Source organism: Ciconia boyciana, chromosome 3, assembly GCF_034638445.1.
Source record: "Ciconia boyciana chromosome 3, ASM3463844v1, whole genome shotgun sequence".
Taxonomy (NCBI): Eukaryota; Metazoa; Chordata; class Aves; order Ciconiiformes; family Ciconiidae; genus Ciconia; species Ciconia boyciana.
This window is the reverse complement of record NC_132936.1, coordinates 111,465,545-111,483,893: the sequence shown is the minus strand read 5'-3', so window position 1 is coordinate 111,483,893 and position 18,349 is coordinate 111,465,545. Positions and strand designations below refer to the sequence as shown.

The 18,349-nt window shown below is 36.3% G+C and overlaps 1 protein-coding gene across 4 annotated transcripts in view; it reads right to left on the bottom strand.

Annotated features, from left to right (window-relative positions):
• Positions 1-1,828: 1,828 nt before the first annotated feature.
• Positions 1,829-18,349, bottom strand: part of PPP1R21 (protein phosphatase 1 regulatory subunit 21) — a 34,276-nt gene continuing 17,755 nt past the window's right edge. For 3 of the 4 annotated variants that reach the window (XM_072857108.1, XM_072857109.1, XM_072857110.1), the window contains 11 exons: positions 17,382-17,518; positions 16,230-16,322; positions 14,222-14,349; positions 13,698-13,850; positions 12,830-12,922; positions 11,412-11,645; positions 9,894-9,929; positions 8,554-8,670; positions 7,521-7,619; positions 5,209-5,337; positions 1,830-3,406 (listed from right to left, as the gene is read on the bottom strand). In XM_072857108.1, coding sequence (XP_072713209.1) covers positions 3,377-3,406; positions 5,209-5,337; positions 7,521-7,619; positions 8,554-8,670; positions 9,894-9,929; positions 11,412-11,645; positions 12,830-12,922; positions 13,698-13,850; positions 14,222-14,349; positions 16,230-16,322; positions 17,382-17,518 — 1,249 coding nt within the window. In that variant the 3' untranslated portion in view covers positions 1,830-3,376. Of the gene's footprint in view, positions 3,407-5,208; positions 5,338-7,520; positions 7,620-8,553; positions 8,671-9,893; positions 9,930-11,411; positions 11,646-12,829; positions 12,923-13,697; positions 13,851-14,221; positions 14,350-16,229; positions 16,323-17,381; positions 17,519-18,349 lie in introns of all 4 variants that reach the window. The other variant, XM_072857107.1, reaches the window with a different exon arrangement.

Genomic DNA, 18,349 nt, shown 5'->3' with positions numbered 1-18,349 from the left:
TTGAAGTGTTGAGCTGGTTAAGACTTAATCTGAAGGAATTAGCAAAAGACATCAGACACCACCATTTTAAAATCAACACTTAAGATCATCACTATTTAAAATCACAGAGGTACAGTTATGTAACAATTTAAAATAACCACATCATTGTTTAAACAGCAATGAGATAACACCCTTGCACAGCTTATGACTATGTCAGCCTAAGACTCCTGTTTTAGAAGTTAATCTTTCAGGCAAGGAAACCTCTTACCTATAAGAGCTTAAGGCCTTTTAAAACAGCCAATGTATTTGGTGCTTCTTGGGTACTTTCAAAACTCATGAAGCAGTAGTTCTTAAGAGGGCAACCTTGAAGTTAAATTCATTCTTGGTTATAGCAAATATTTATTTTGAACACAGAGAATAGTTACTGGGGATGTATTTTCAGAAATCTAGGATAGCTAAACGTTTTGAAGTCTTTGAAAGCATTACTATAGGTTTAAAACAAAGTTCAGAAAGAATTTTTGAAGATACAGTTATTAAAAGCCTTAATACGAAACAGTGCTGTTATCTGAATTGGTCACTTATTCAGGAGTATGAGAGATTATTCATGAGGTGCCCAGCATTATGGAGAAATTAAGCACTCTAAAAATGCTTTAAAAACTTGTGTGTTACAATGAATTGTCCATTAAAAAAAATTAACTAGCATTAGGATTTTTCTTTAACCCTGGTTTTACACTGTATTGTTCTAAAGATTTTCCTAATTTACAACAGTTTGTCATTAGTTTCCTGATTAATCATCTAGGAAGTCAAGTAAATTTTTGAACATTAATTCCAGTATTAGTACAATTTCTTTGCCCAAATTTTGTGCATTGCATAGTAATATGCACAGACCATTTTGTATAGACACAGTAGTTCAAATTCATACTTCTGGAAGACTTTGTCTCAAAGATGAATTCTTCACTGCAATGTTGAAGACAACTTTCAGCTTTTTAATGGCATAGCATTACTCAGTAAGTTTAGATATTTAAGAGCATTTGAGATATTCAGAAACTGATTCAGAACCACCTGGTTAGTGGATAAGCACAAGCTAGTTGGGCCTTTCCACTTGTTCCAGTTTCTAATGCCACTGAGTTAAATGTAATATACTATGCCCCTTCACAGCATTACTACAACAGTATCCAAAATACTGTTTTAATTTTTTTTTCTCCAATTCTGTTTTTGTGTATTGATAGTTTACAATTGTCTGGAACTTACTTGAAAACATTTCCTTGAAAAACTGAAGGCAGCTTGAGTGATCAAAATTTTCTCTTCCTGACTATGTTTACTGCTGATTGGTGAGGCAAATACATTTCCAAATAGATACTGCAAGGAGAAAATGCTGATAAACTAACATACATTGGAATTGTACCTAAATGCCTATACATTCTATATTAATTCCAGTTTTGATGTTGGGGGTATGCTCTGTTGTAAAAACAGTTTGAGAGAAGAGATACATTTAACTTTTTTATGCACATTTTTAAACACTCAATCTTCAAAGCATATTTTTTTACTTAGACCTTTCAAAAATGGCATAAGCAAAACCTTTTTCTGAATGCAGCCACCTATGAGAAGCAGCACTAGTAAGAAGTTCAGCAATTTGATCCAGAGAATTAAAATAAGATAAATTAGTACCTTCACTGCAAGATGAAAGTCCTCAGAAAAGGCAGCTTCAAAAGAACTGGAAGAAAGCAATTAGCTTCCAACCCTAATTGAAACAGTTGAAGCTGTATCTGCTTCAATAAAATGGTTAGAGAGAAAGTAAACACTTCCCAACCCTTCTTAGCACCACCATGTACTTTTTAATTCAACATGATGCTAGTAAGAAAGCATGCAGACTCTCCCTATCTCCTCTCCAGTTTCATGACCACATCCATTTTGTCTTTAAAAGGAAAAACTGTATCAGAACAGTCCCACAGTTGTGATTGATACAGATAGGATGCTTGTTTGCCTTTCAGCAGACAAAAAGGTGAGAAATGCTAACATGGACTCGGTCAACTTCGCACACTGCAGCATTAGGTACAGAATGCAGCCTGGCTCAAACAAAGAGAAGCACTACTAAGAGTAACTGGACTGGTTTAATTACTTAAGCTCACCTCACTGGGAACAGCTGTTAACCTCTCACCACAATACCACATTGTATAACCAGAGTCAAGAAAAAAGTCAAGCTGGTTTCATGTAGTTGATTTTACTATTACATACTAATAATACATATCAACACAGCTGTTATCAGTGTAAACCCTTATGGGACAAATAAGTGCCATAATGCAAATTATGGAACAGAAGATCAGTGTAAAGTGTGGAGCAGCACAGCATCTGATTAAAAAAATAATTTTAAAAAATCAATGCTGTGAAAACTCATGGTATTAGACTTCACTTAAAAAAAATCTTAGGAGAGGCCTAAAGTTCACAAACTTCCCAAAACACAGGAAAAGCCACGTGCATTCCCCCCAGTGAATCCATCAGGACTTAATTCCATGAAGACTTCTTGCAAATTCAATGTCTAAATCTTCTACATATTTCATATTTTTCTTTATTGTAAGAGAACACAGTAAGCTGATCTATTCTACACACATACATTGCTTCACTCCTTTGGGGCAAGTTAGGATCACAATTTCCTCTAGCTTTGAACAGCTATTTCAAACAATATATATACATATGTGTGTAAACAAAATGCCTAAGTAAGGGCTTAAAGCAATTTCATAGAAGTATCCCAATTCAGCTATTTGTGCTCTTCACTTCAAAATCAAAAGTGCCAAATACAAGCAGCAAAAGTTTCCCCTATTGCAGCCTAAAATAAAATAGTGATCCCATTTACTTGTGTGAATTTATAGAAATCATTTAAAGCCACAATTCAATTAATTCAAAAGGGCTGAGAACAGGAATAAGACATTTACAGTAACTGCACAGCTTGCATGGCCAAAAAAGTCTCAAAATTAATTTTTAAACTGTTATTAACAAGTAAAGGAATGTACACATGTTGACAATTTAACACAACTCAAAAATAGACAACTACTGCACTGATCCAAATTTGTTAATGCACAATCATATTTGAAAATATACAAAATCTGAAGTTATTACATGAAATTAAAACATAGTTTTAAAAAGTGCACAGTAAAAACTGAAGGTAATTACTATATAAATTATCCACAGAGTGTGTATTTCCTGGTTTACAGCCAACATTAAGGTCTGTTATATCTGTTACAAGTTCTAAATATTTTAAAGCCATTTACAGCACCAAATCAGTTTTTACTAGACCCAATACCAACTCTGCTTCCTGTAACAAGCAGGAACTGGACAATGAACATTCACTAACTGCATCCTGTGCAGCAGCAGCTTCCGAAGTCAGTTGATTAGCTGTAAGCTATCGATTTTTGTTCTTCTTAGAATTTCCCTGCAACAAGAAACAAGTGAACAGAACATATAATTCAGGTCTATACAGACAAAATATAAAACCTGACATCTGATAGTTTATGCCTACAGCAAACAAAGAATAACAGTCAAACTGAAAATAAAGTCCATAGGCCTTTAATAATGGAAGCCTGTAACTGCTTGCTCTGAAAATCCCTCTAACTTTACAGGCATAACAGAGGAAAGTACCAGATATTTCAAATAAGCACAGCAATACCTTACTTCAATTGAAACTCAAATGTCTTTTCTCCACAGGTTATGTCCCAAGACACTCAATTGTATTAACACCACTAATACTGTAAGGGCAGAAAAGGCAAGTCAAATCATAATTCATCCTTAAGTAATATTTCAAATACAAACCTTATAGGATAATTGCCTCAAATTAAAGTCAATCCCCCACCCTATCATTTTGTTCCAAAACAAATTTAACTTTAACTTGAATACAGAATATTCCTAGTTTAGAAAATAATTTGTTCTACAGCTAACCAACTCACATTTGACTTGCAACAATTCCACAAAGCAAATGTGTAGCTTAAAAAAAAAAAAACTTTTGTGCAATAGTTACTTCTATTTCCTTAAAATAACATTTGTTTTTAATCTAACCAACAATTCTCTCCAGGTGATAATGGCTTTAACTGCATTTTTTTAATTTCAACTGAATCACCTTCTCCATTTGGTAGCATTTGAAAATCCGAGTCTACTGTTGTGAGATTCTGAACTACCTCCTTACAGACAGAGTACCACTTCATGTCTTAAAAGTATGACAAGTGAAAAATTCCAGAAAACATTTTATAAAAACATGAAGTGCTATGGCCAGTATGCAGCCAAGAGCTTTCCTCTAAAAACACAAGAGCTTATACACCAAAAAGTAGTTTAAAAGACTGCAATGCCAAGTCAAAACACTCAGACATCTGGAGAAAAACAGTTCTGTACATGAGGGGAAGAGTCTACTCTAAAAAATAAAAATTTCTGTTATGGGACCTTTAATCAAAACATGCTTTTTTTTTTAACCCTTCAGTGAAACCTGCTTCCATGCATTCCACAATTAAGGAGAATAATGCTAGCTTTTTAGTTTCACAGCCAGACTAGTGAAGGGTAAAGGCCTTCACAAGATCTGTTTCTCCCTAGAACCATCAGAATAAGATATGCCATGGTATAAGCACTGACTGCTCAAAACAGCAGACTTCTGTATTTTTCATCATTAGCATTAAGATGAGTCAAAAACTTGTTTCTGGTAAATAGACAGACTCCTTGCTTGCAAAAAAATTTGAGTGTGCATTTTAAGTTCACGGAAAAATATAAGTGGCAAATTTTTAATTCCTACATATGAGAGACAGAAAAGCTAGAACATGGAAATAAAACAGAGAAAAGAATAGCTGCCAAGAACAGAGTATGCTGCAACCAAGAGAGGAGTGCAGGATTGACACTCCTACCAATAAATTTAATCATAAACACCTGGTATCACTAGATGGATTTGCAAGTAGTTCTATTTTCACCAGATATAAACCAAAAAAGGGTGATCATCCATCAGAGGGTACACTTTGAAAGCCTACTTTGTAGCAGTGACATAAAGTGTTTCTTCTTTCCCACATGTATGTTTTACAAGAATTTTTTCTTCACTGAAACATGCAGGACCAGGTTTGGAGTTTTCTTCTCAATTGGTCAAGAATAAGAACTATATCTTGTGAATTGGTTTGTTAAAGGGTAGTACTGCAGGCATGCCAAATGCAACCTGTAGACCTCCAAACTGCAGCCAGTGCCTAATATCAACACCTGGCAACTTACCTTACTAGTCATCTTTAGTGTATCAATTTCTTCTCTTTGTTTAGTTAATGTTTCATTCATACTGCAGAGATGGTCACTCATCATACTTAACTGATCCTCATAACTTCTCTTTGTTGTCATCAGTTCATCCTAAGGGAAAAAAAATAACCAGAAGCCTTTGCTCAATATTCACGACAACGGGCAAAGCAGCCAACTTCTATCACCACTTAGTAACATACACTTTTGATGCTGAATGCGTGCAATTAAGCTAAACCATTGGAAAAAAAAATCACTTGCTGAAAGAAACTAAATAGCTACTTTTCTTTTACCTGAAGTCTCATGCATGGTCTGTTCCCCTTATTTTTGCTCTGTTTCCTTTATAATTTTTTCCCCTGCTTTTTATGGCTTACATAAAAGACTAACAGCTAAGTTTTCCAACACTGCTTCTAGCCAAGAAACAAGTAAAGTTTACAGGGTTAGACCATGGCCTGTACATGAACATCCGTGGCATACAAAGCTGAAGGAATCAACAATCCACATGCAGTTGCAGAGATATGATCTCACTGGCATTAGACGGACATGGTGGGATACTGTGCATGACTAGAACACAGCAATGAAGGGATACAGACACTTTAGGAAGCACAGGATAGGAAGGGGAGAAGTCATGCTTTATGTGAAGGAGCAGTTTGAAGACAAGATCTCATAGGTAGGGATCAGAGGAGAACAACAAGGGTGATATGGGGGGCAGATAGACATCTCACAACTCCAGACCCTGATCCTCATGAGGAATTTTAACCACCCTGACATCTCCTGGAAGGGCAACAAGGTGGGATGCAAGCAATTCGGGAGTTCCCTTGAGTGTGGTAAGGAATTTCTTGATACCAGTGATCAATAGGCCTAAGAGAGGCTCTCTGCTGGACCTGTTACTCACAAATACGGAAAAGCTGGTCAGGGATGTGAAAGCCAATGGTAGCCTTGGCTGCAGCAACCATGAGTTAGTGGAATTTAACATCCTGAGGGAAGCAAGATGAATAGTAGAATTACAGCAACCTGAGATTTAAGAAGAGTAGATTTTGGCTTTTTCAAGGTCTGCTTGGCAAGACCCAAGGTAAAACTGCCCTGGAAGTTAAAGGGGTCCAGGAAAGCTGAATAATCAAGGCCAGAGCAAAGAACAGTCCAATGCTTTGGAAGCTGAGCAACTGTGGCAGAAAGCCAGCATAGCTACACAGGAAACTCCTGATCCAACAGCTTGATCTGAACTCTCTCTACTCTGACCAAAAGGAGGGGACCAGCTTACCTTCAGAGGGCCCTTCCAACCTAAACAATTCTATGATTCAATGTTATGCAGACTACTAAACATACAAATGGTGCGCCTGCTATCTTTTCTTAGGAAGTTTAGTATGTAATTGGAGATGAACATCTCATGTCAAGTTGGATATTGATTGTGGAATTTGTTAAAGGAACAAATCAAAAGAGCACTTTGTGTTCATGAACAATTCTTTTAAGCGTGTGTCATTATATTCACTGCCTGCGTGGAGCATTTTAGGTGCTCACCATCTCAGACAGGTGAGCATTAAAGATATGAACTAAATATGAAGAAAACAAAAGCATTTAAGCACTGAACGTTACATATATACACACACTTTATTTTACTATTTGCTCCTTTCTGAATTGTATGGAGGGGAAGGACAAAGGGACAGGACATTCACAGGACATCTGGTATAAGAGTTTATTATCTGTTGTTAACAATGGCTTCTTAAGGATTACCCCAAAGTTATTTTTGCTTAATATTAAGCTATCCAGCTCAAAAAAACACCCCGGCATATCTACAACTTTCAGTCCCAGGTGCTAGAAAGGATTAAGAAACTGCACTTTCGTCACTTTCCTAGTCCTGTTTTTAAGTTAAATGGACTGATGTGTACTCAGCCTTGTCAGTATCACATCTAACTCTGAGGAGTAGATGCAAGTGCTGGCTTTACACAAAGTAATCTTCCCCTTGCAGAGGGAAACAAGCCACGGAAATCAGTCATATAACCACACCTTTTGACATAGACAAACCCATTTTCATAAAAAGCCTTGACATCACGTGCTAAAACACAGGCTTGGCTACTATAAACTTTTCCTTGCAAGCACGTTCCACTTCAACTTTATACCTGGGATTTGAAGTGTATTATTTAAGTCTCTTCTCTACATACCATTAGAGTTTTTAGATCACATACCTAAGGACCTAGTAAAGGCATGACCACAGTCAACAGTTGTAATTTTTCTCCTCCAACTTGCCCTTACACACAATCATGAAATGCATCTATTACATTAGATAACATTTTACTTGCCTGTAATCTACTGATGTTTTGACTAGCTAGTTTCAACTCTTCAGTGAGCGATTCCTTGGACTTCTCTGCTAAAGACAGTCTTTTGGCAAGCGCTCGACACTGTCAGTGAGAACAGGATAGGGAGGGTAGAAGGGAGGAAAGTTAGCTCCAGGGTATTGCCTTGTGCCACCTTTAACTGATTGCTTTGGAAGTTTCCATCTTTCTGTAACCCTTACATTTCAAGAAACTTAGTCAGACCTTGTGCACATTTTTCAGTGCAAAGGTAATGTAATAGTTAACATTAAACTTTTGTTTCATTTTACATAATTACCATATTGCCAACCCTCTAAATATCATATTTTTCACATAATTACTAGAACATATTTCATAAGTAGAAAGCAACACAAACAACTTACTTCATACATTGCTCAAATATCAGAGAAAGATGGTTCCTCCATACCATGTTATCTACTCTTAAAAAAAATATTTAAAAGCATTTCCTCTGTCAACCTGGAGCTTTGGTATATTCCACATCAGTTAATTACACAAATCAGAATGACCACTACTTTCAAGAAAAATTACCTATGGTTTGAAATGAAAACAGGAAGTCATAGATACAAGGAATCATTTTGTTAATTCCTGAAGTTAAGCATAACTTACGCCTAAAATCCAATTTCTCAGAGGAGAACTGTTTTCATCACTTCATGATACACTCAAATATTTTTGAATGATGTCAGCATCACTTTAAGATGAAGTCAAAACTACCTTAGTAACTAAAGCCAGCTGCTTCAGCTTATATGAACAAACCTATACATTATATGCATTTTACTTCTTAATATACCCAAGACAAGGCTACCAAAGGATTTAAAAAAAAAAATCTTTCTACAGCATCCATTTCTATGCACACTAAGCCACAGGCAAAAAACATACTCCAGGAACAGATTTTTATGAAACATTATGTTCCATATATTTAAACTCACTGTCATAACACTTGCCTGTGGAAAGTTCAAAAAGGATTTACTGTTTTCAGTATAGACACTGCCTGCATGCTCACCTCAGCATGAAAGTGTACTGATTTGCTGTCAGCAAGCTGCAGATGAGATGTAAGTTCTGCTATCCTTGCCATATAGTGGTTTTTTATCAGGTCTTCACGAGACTCAACATCTGGAGCCTGGCAAAGCAAAAATTTAAGCACATTTATGTTTAGTAGCCTGAATACTTGCATCACAACATTGTCCTCTATTCCTCTATACTGACTTCTCTTCCTTTGAGGCCTGGCCGCTCTACCTGAAAGCAATAAATTCCCCAAACAAAATAGCCAAATTACAGCAGGTCACTCTGCAATTTGTCACTCTGATGGTGACTCTAAGTGTCAGACTTCCTTAAAGGACAGAGAGCTGACTGCAGATGTAAGAAGTTAGCTTGATTTATCAAGTCTCTGATGAAGATGAAAATCCACTGCAGAAATGGATTGCTTTCAGCTACATAAAAACTTACTGGCTTTTCCCAACAAAGAATTCCTTTGCATAACTAAGTTTCAGAAGCTCACAACAGTCAGAACTATTTCTTATGTTGCATGTTACAGAAGTTTGTTTAGACATTTGAACTTAAGAAAACAAACAAACAAAAACACCCCCAAAACCCACAACTCACCAGTTTACTGTAAGTTACAGAGTAACCCACTAGAGGCAGCTTTCACATGACTTGTCATTACCTTCAAGTTGAGCACTACGCAGTAGCTTTTAAGAACTTGTATCAGTTATTATCTGGCTCCCACCTACTTTTTAATCATACCCTCAGAAGAAAAGGCAGAGTAAACTAAAATACACATCAGTTCCCTGCAGTGTCAAAAAAGGGAAAGCACTGAATCTTACTCTGCTAAATTCCTGCTGGGGCAAGCATTAAGCTATAGCAGCGCTAAACAAAAAGTTAACATTTAGTCTGACAGCTGATTCAAAGTTTCTTTTGGTGTGACATCTGGTTTGGGATAGCATGTACTTAAGCCTTAAACACTGGGCACTACAGTCAGTGACTTTTTTTGCAGCTTGAGCCCTTCCTTAAGAGTTAAGAATTCAGGCTTGGAATGCAGTTAGGGTTACTGAAGTACAGACAGACCAATGCTTTCCTCAAATTACAGAGAACAGACCTGGACCACAGCTCACACTGCTCCAAACTGCTTACATGAATAAAATATAACAGTTCACTAAACAGAAGAAGAAAGTTAAGAAATACACGGATTTCAGAAACTTGAAGATATAGTATACAGACTACATGGGGGTGACTCATGCCATTACAGGACAGTATTCTTGGTAATTAGACCTTTGGAGTAAGTTTAACAGAATCAGAATTGAAGTATTTACCAGATGTACTTTGATAATGTTTAAAACAGATTACCTTTTCATTATCAGTAGTTACAGTCAACATTCCAATCTAGAACAAAAGAAGAAAATATGCTTAAGTGAGAACTGCAAAAATAGCTACTATAGCTGCAAGTCATTTCGGCTTCAGTCATAGAAGGACTTTAAATTAAAAAATCTTGCAACAGTTAAAACTAAAACCAAATTTAAGTACTTCCACCTGTAACATAAACAAGGGTAATAATATACATTAATGCCTTGAACAGAATTAAAGCTGATACCAACTCTCCAAATATATCCTTTGCCTTACAATGTACACAGGGAAAAGGCAATAGAAGCAACAAGATGCAGCTAGCTTGTATGATTATGCAACTGCTTGATTACATGAAACTAATTCAGAAGTACGTTAGTACATTGAAACATTACTTTTCATGTCCAAGAGCAAGGAAACCCATCTTGGATTTCTTGAGTACCTTCTGAATTCCTTTCTTTCCAGTTTGACAGTTCAGTGTGAAGCACTGACAGAACTCTAGCAGACAGGTGTATGCAAATAACTAGTTTTATGGAAGAAGGTCTTCACAGAGTCAAGAGGGTTTTTTTTCTGACCTCAACAGGACTAGAGAATTAGGTATATGGGAAATATTTATACAATATGTGGATCTGTGAGTTACATTAAGCATTGTGGCTAGAAAAAGCCATCCTCCTCAAACTCCTAACGGACCAAATACGGGACCTAAAACTTAAGATGCCAGTTTACTTAAAAACTGGGGATTTCAAAACAATCCACAGGTCATTTTTATCCTGGAGCAGGAAAGTGGGGAGAAAAAAAAAAGGAAGAATTCTATCAAGTGCTGAGCTAGGTAGATTGTTTCTTTCTTAGAGATGAAATCCCCATTAATACCATTTCGGAAGTGGTAATTCAGGGGAAAGGCCAACCTCTTTTAAATACTAGCAATAAACAGGAAAGACATTTACTCAACATAGAAGAGCAAGGGCAGAATGCATGCCATATCCAAATGCAATTGTTGAGCCCAGGTTGTATGTGCCTATGAAGGTTACGTAAAAATTAGTGTTCCAGACAGCACTGAAAACTTGAATGGGCTTCAAGTTAAAATTAAATTATACTGCACCAACTTGTAGTAAGTCTTTCAACCCATTTAAAAATACTAATTACCTACTTCCGTTTGCTTTAACATACCTACAGATGAAAAAAGTATTGGAAATTTAGAGCCGACCTGAGATATATACTACTTGCAAGGCTTCCCGACTACAGTTGGAAAAATCCAGAAGTTAAGCATCTATTATTTCCCCCTCAGTCATACAAGTACAGAACTACAAAAGTGTCTCCCTGATACTAAAGATACCAAAGTCTCCAAAGCCAAGAAGTTCCAAACTCTGCAGAAAGTATTAGCAAGCAGCTTTGCAAATACAAGGAGCCCAAGTGTGAATGCATTTCACAGTCAAAAAGCTGTCATTATTAAGTGTTCCACTGATCAAACAGTACTACTACTGAAGAAACTGGATTTTTCTCTATTGAAGGAAAAAGGTCACTTACCAGACTAGTACTTTTAATAGGTTCCCTTGGACTCTTTTCTGTGGTTTCCTTCTTTTGTTCAGCTACATTTGGCAAAACAGAACACTCTTGTATAGTTTCAGTTAAATGTCCACTAAGAGAGTTTCTCAGTTTTTGGTTTTCTTTCTCTAGCTTTATTTTAGCTAGCTGGGCCTCCAACATCCAGTGTTCTTTTTCTTGTTCAAGTTTTGCAATTTTCTCCAAACTCTGCTGGACCTTTAGGAGGGAAAGTTTACAGCCCAGGTTATTGCACACAAGGGGGAAAAAAGTCACACACAGGGAGTGTTTGAAGACAGTATTATTTTAAACCATTACATAAGTGAGCTAATGAATAGTGCAGCAGGTAAACAACTACTAATTTGAGCTGTATGCTTAACTGTGGTCATGTGTCAAAAATGACCACGTTATTTAATTAGTCTGAAATATTCATCACAAATTACAGCTTATAGAACTGGCAACACCATATTAGGTGAAAATCAAAGCAGGGAAAAATTTTATGAAAACTTGAAAGATGTGTGCCTGGTGCTAGCATTGTCTTGTTCTGTCCTAGAAAGACAATCAATCTCTCCCCTCCCAGCTGCCTCACCTCACACAGACAGAACCACCCACTTGTCCAGGTAAAAAAGTCAGCTATGCAACAGTACACATCATACCACTCCATACATTTTTGTCAAAATTCATCTCATCCTTACTAGTACACTTTGAATATTGGCCACTACAAAAAACCCACTGAAGTCTTTTTCTTCTGTAAAAGTTCAATGACGGTGACTGAAGCACAGTCTGAACATTCAAGCTAATAAAGAAGTTTTAGTATTAATCAGCCAGTCTCATTCATACGAGGAGATAGGGAAACTGTGCAGGCCTTTTAAATACCATTTAACCTCCCTCTGCCTCACCTTCCAGAAAAAAAAATAAAGCACATTGCAAGAATGATAAACTGTAATCTATTAAAGGACTTCAACTGAAAAGAAAAATAATTGTTCTTAACCAGTGCTAATAAGTCCTGCATAGTTCAAAAAAGTAGTCAAAACAGTATATAACATTAGAAACGAAAAATTCAGTATGCTTTATTCTAGTCTTTATTCTGCATTTATTTGAATTAAAGATTGCCTGTCTTCTTGTATGTATAAATGAAGACATCAATGGGCTAATACTGGTTCTTATAACTACATGTACATTGTGCAGGTACAGGAGAAAAAGTCTTGGATAAGCCAGCCTGACAAGGGTAAGTTTTACTTTCAAAACTCTACAAATAAGACATCTACAGTCTAATTTTAAGCTTCAGTATATGCATATATATGTACAAACAACCACACACAAATATGTAGAGACTATTTGATACTACTTTACCTTTATAAAATACACTATCATATATGTTAGTAAAAATTATACCAGAATACCTGTTGCGCAAGACCTTCTCTACTTTCTGTGGAACTCAGGAGAACTCTGCGATTAGCCAAGGCCTCTTCGTAAGGCACTGAATCTGCACAAGGCTGCAGAAGGATAAAAACAAACCTCAAAGCATGTTTCACAGTAGATCAGAATATGTATTCTACATTTATTTTCTTGTTGCCCTCCTTACCTTAGTAAAGGGAAGAAAAACATATTCCATGTGTTTACCAGCCAGTAGAAAGAATGGTTTAAGCTCACTAAAAAAATACTGCCCCAAAATGCAAACCTGATTTAAAAATGCTCAGAAAACTCCAGGTGTTACTTAATGATCAAATGCATCTTAAGGTCCACTTTACAGACATTGCATTAAGTGATTTAATGATAACTGTTAAGTACACCATCACTTAGTTGTTAATTTTAATGGAGACAACAGGGAGATCTGCCAGTGTTCAATCCTTTGGTTCAGCACATTTCTTCCTCCTTTTCAGCTGCTTTTTTTCCCCCAGTTGCTCTCCACTATCTTCCAGTGAATGCAAGTGTAAGACTATGATGTCATTCTCCCCATATTCCTAGTGAATATGAGAGGAAATTTAAATAAGCAGCTACCCTCTTCTCCTTGGAGTCTTGGCACAGAAATAATTAGTGGAAATGGGTAACGGCAGAATTGGCACATAGCCTCAGTTGTGAGAGCAACTATGCTCTCTAAATTTTTCAATAGCATTACTGCTCTAAGGGTTCCATTTCCTCAGCCAAAGATTCTCATTCAGAGGAAAATCCATCCCAAATACTGAAAATTCTTAGTTTGTATTCTCTTTGGCATAACCAACTATCAACTGAATTGTGCTTTCTCTGTGCAAGCATGCTAGCTGAACAAACCTTCTTCAATGACTTCATGTAAGCAACCGCCTTTTTCTTGTACTGCAGCATACACTCAGCGGAAAGAGGGCTGATGAACTCTGTTCCTCCTTTAGGGCCATAGCTCAACGAAGTAGTGAAGTGATCCAAGTTGTTGCTAAAGAATGAGGCAATCTAGACACATCAAGAAAAGCCACTTTTCGAATTCAGTTGACCAGAAAGATTCATGAGAACAATCACTCTTTCAAGAGAAAGGCAAGTATTTAGTGAAACTGGACTTCACAACAAGAAATTCAAACAAGCTACAGGCTCTTCCACGTAACTTAGACCTTACTAATGCAAAGCATATTCTTCACAGTATCTGCTTTTATCACCCATTCAGTTTTTTCCATCTTGTAGCCTGAAAACACCTTAGAAAAAACCTGATACTATAGATCATTAATATCAGAGGCACACCTAGATTTTCTAAATCATTCAACTAAGATTTTTTTTTTTAAAAACCTGCACAAGTTAGGGCATTATATTGAAACAAAAATATCCATTACCTTGCCCACTCCATTTGTTAAAGCCACAACAGAGGATAAAACACAGTCATTTGTAGTTATGAGTTTCTGTGTGGCAGTTGGAACATCTTGTTCTAAAGTAGCTTTCTGACTGTAGTGCTTGGAAATGTCTAGAAAAAGAAACACACATTTATGCCAAATTACGTTTTTTGTCTGTTTAAGCAACCATTTTCAAATTCAGCTTATGACCTCGGGCTTCAAACGCTTTTCCCCTCTTTAAGCGAGCTGTATAAAAGTTTATTCTGGATACTCTTAGTTCTTTGGTATACTGCCTTAGACAACTGTTTGTGATCATAAGGAATAGATATTTTGCCTGTTACACAAGGCAGAATAAAGGTCTATATTTAAGTGTACTCTGTACCCAAAAATCATAGCTATATAGCAGATCCAAGCTCACACTGAATTAGCATTTCATTCCACAAGTATACTTTCCATTTCCGTATGTTTACATCAGGACACCGAAGGTAGAATTTAGTCATGTTCAATATCTGAGTCTTAAGCTTACATGACTTAGAAGGGAAGAGTATTTTAATTCTGTCAGAGCAAATCTAAAAGACTACGAGAAATTTATAATGCTACTTCCTATATTCTAAAATTCTTTCAGGCAAAATCAACAGAACAGTCTTCAGAGAGAAAAAACACACAAAACTTTGAGAGTCAGTCACAAAAACGTCTTAGCTTTAAATACACTAATTAATTTCAACAGCACCAAAATGTAAAAAACCTCAAGTATTTATCATGTAAGAACAAGCATTCCTAACTTGGCCTAATTAAAAATAAGTAATTATTTGACAAGTGAATGCTTTGCACCTGTTTTACAATAAAGTACTATTGCTACAGAATGGAGAAATCCCAGGCCATCACCAGCAGAAGTTATAATTTGAGGCTAGCTTAAGCAGTTGGAAATTAGTTTGGGTTGGGAAGGAAGGGCGGAGAGAAGTGACAAATCAAGCATTCTGGAGTATGGGAAGCACAACATTTCTGTTGCTAACTAATAAATTCTACTGATGATTTTCTTCAGTACTTTGCTTCTATTTTCTTTATTTCTTTTGATAAAGTATAAGTTGGGTTGGTTTTACATTATAGTAACTATATTAAGGGGTAGAAGGCATTTATCAATAAACTTACCTATGTTACAAAACTCTTGGTTTAGTGTCTCATTTTGTTTGTGGTACAATCTCTAAAGTTTTTTTTGTTTTTTTTTAAACAGGGACACTGCAAAATGGGGCAGTGCTACTGACATTATTACTAAAAGACTAGAAGAAACAAAAAAAACATTTTTCTTTGCTTAAAATTATAAAAGCCTAATGTTTAAAAAGCTGACTAGCATCAAAACAATTCACCTATAGGGATTATTTTCTCCCTGGGAACAGCTACACGGTACAGAAATTCCAGGATATAAGAAACATCAGTGTTACGAAACTCCAAGTTCTAACCAAACATCACTTCGCTGTAAATGTAACATATCCATGTCCTTCTGACAAAAGGAAGGTAAGCCATTTTCAAGGAGGAAGTTAAGTTTCAAAAGGAAATCAGACTTCTTCATAAACTTTGGTTATATATTCATGTTAAAAATAGTAATCAACCTAAAAACTGTAAGGAAAAATTCCACTTTGAAGGCAGGTACTAGGTCAACAGTACAGAAGCAGAATAAAATATGTATATTTAATGACATTCCATTCTGTATGCTAGTTCCACTAGAGCAATGAAGTTCAGTAACTAAAGTGATGCTGCTCAGGAAGATCTAGAGCACCACAATTAAATATTCCAGCAACTTAGAAGAACAAAGCTAACAGAATGGAGTGAAAAACATGCATGCATGTCCAAAAAGAGCAGTTAACAGGTTTAGTTTCTTGTCTTAGTTTGTAAAGGCAAAACAAACCAGATTTATCACATCACACATCTAACATTGTTACAGAGGGAGTGCATATATGCTATGTTAAACAGAAAAAAGCAGAGCCAAAACATACCACTATTCCTGTACTCTCACCTTTTAAAATGTCATGAAATCCATGAAGACTCGTAGCAATGTTTGTAAACACCAAGTTGTAATTTGTCCTAAGAAGTCCTTCTGGTTTTGTACCTAGAAGTACCACGTAGAAAGAAAAAAAAAATTTAAGATTCAATTATGAATGAAAAAAGTTAGCTTTGAAAAAATCATCCAATTTCCACCTACTAGAAACATTTGCATGGGGTACAATCTTTAGAAAAAAAGAATCATAAACAGATTCATTTACTTAAATTTCCCCTTCCTTTAATATTAGATATATATACACACACCAAATTTTGCCAGAGCAGGCAGGTAAAAGACTTCCAAGATTCCTAAATTTCATTCAGATTTTACAGATATCAACTCTTTTGGTCTCAAAAAGCACTTATGAATGCAGAAAGATTTACATGCTCACTGTTGTAGGAAGGACCATCTAGGTCCTTCTAAATATTGAAGACTGAAATAGCCTGAAGCTATACAATAACCATTTCCTCTTATTTACAGCATAGATTTGGATATAGTTACCCCACACACATACACACAAAGGTTTTACCTGATTTTATTTAGTCATTACCATGAGAGCTGTAGTTTAATAGAACAGGAGGAGCTGGAAGGGATAATTGTTAATAAACTACATTCTATTACTAATTTCATGATTAAAAGATGACAAAAGATGTACTGTTAATCATACTATAAAAACCTACAGTCATTCCTTCTCCTCTACAGTTAACTGACTAAGATGCAGCACATGTGACTGCTTGGTAATTTTCAGGCCTGCACCATGCCCATGTCTATCCAGAAGGAAGAGTGCAGAGCATTAAAGAAACACTCTACAGCACACTCAGTCTCTCAGCCTGGATCAAAGGGAGTCCAATATGACAGAGCATACTGCAGAACTCCCTTGCCCTATATAGTTTACACTATACCTAAAGAGTAGCATTAAGCTTGTTCTCCTCTATGATATAAGTGGGATTTTGTGTGTGTGGTTTTTTAGTGTGGTGGGCTTGGTTTATTTTGCATTGGAGGGGTGTGTGTGGGAGGTTTTGTTTGTTTGTTTGGTTCCCCCCCCCCCCCCCCCCGCCCAACTGGTCCAAAAGGAAAACTATACCTTCCAGTCACAATGTAACCAACAGAGCCAAAACTAGCACTTACTTGGTAACGCAAGAAGACTAACATATGTATGTAGCTTCTCAAAGACTGCAGTCAACCTTTTCATGTCTCTGTGTAGCTCCATATTTCTAGCTCTTAAAGCAGCTGTGCAAAGAGAAGACTCACACTCTTCTTCCAAACTAGGAATATATGGATTATTTTTTTTAAACACTGAGCAATTATCTTAAAAACAAGTTAATGAGTTTTGGACTAGATAGTGTTCTCTACATTCCCAGTCCAAAGCAACAATAGACTAGGAATTTATTTTAGAAAGGTTAACATATCAGAGTAACTCAGCAATACGTGAAAACTACTGCTGTGTGCATGCATGTACTATCCTCACTCTTAGGAGCTTCAGTCACAAGCCAGGAACGGTTTACACTCATGGTAAGGAACTGATTGCATCAGTTTAAAGACTTTTTCCTCTACTATATATAATTTACCTTTTGCTTCCTAATGAGCAGGAGAACAGGTACAAAGAAGGCATAAAACAAGCTTTTTCTTCTTCCTTAATCCAAAACCTCTTTTTAAGCAGTCCTTTGCACTAATAATTCACCTCCCTTTGACCCGCTTGGGAACAAAGATTTTCACTGCAGAAGAGATGTGCATCTGGCAAAGTTTTACTACATTGCTATATTTACTGCATGATAAATACACTTCAGACAGGCTCAAGAAATTAACAGTTTCAATATGTCATACCTGAATAGTATCAGTGCTATTGAATAACATTAAGAAACATTAAAAATCTGTGCAGCTTTCATTAAAGTCTCATCTGTGAGGGGAGAAAAAAGGCTTTAAAATACATGTTTTTAGCTCTAAACACATGCCCAGCCAAAAAAAGCATGTATAACCTAAAGGCTCAAAAACCAGCAGGCAAAAAAAAAGTTCTGCCTTTTAAGCCAGAGTGCTTTAAGAGTTGACTTAATATTTGAGTTGTAGATGTTGACAAAGGGGCACTTTAGTGCCCCTTT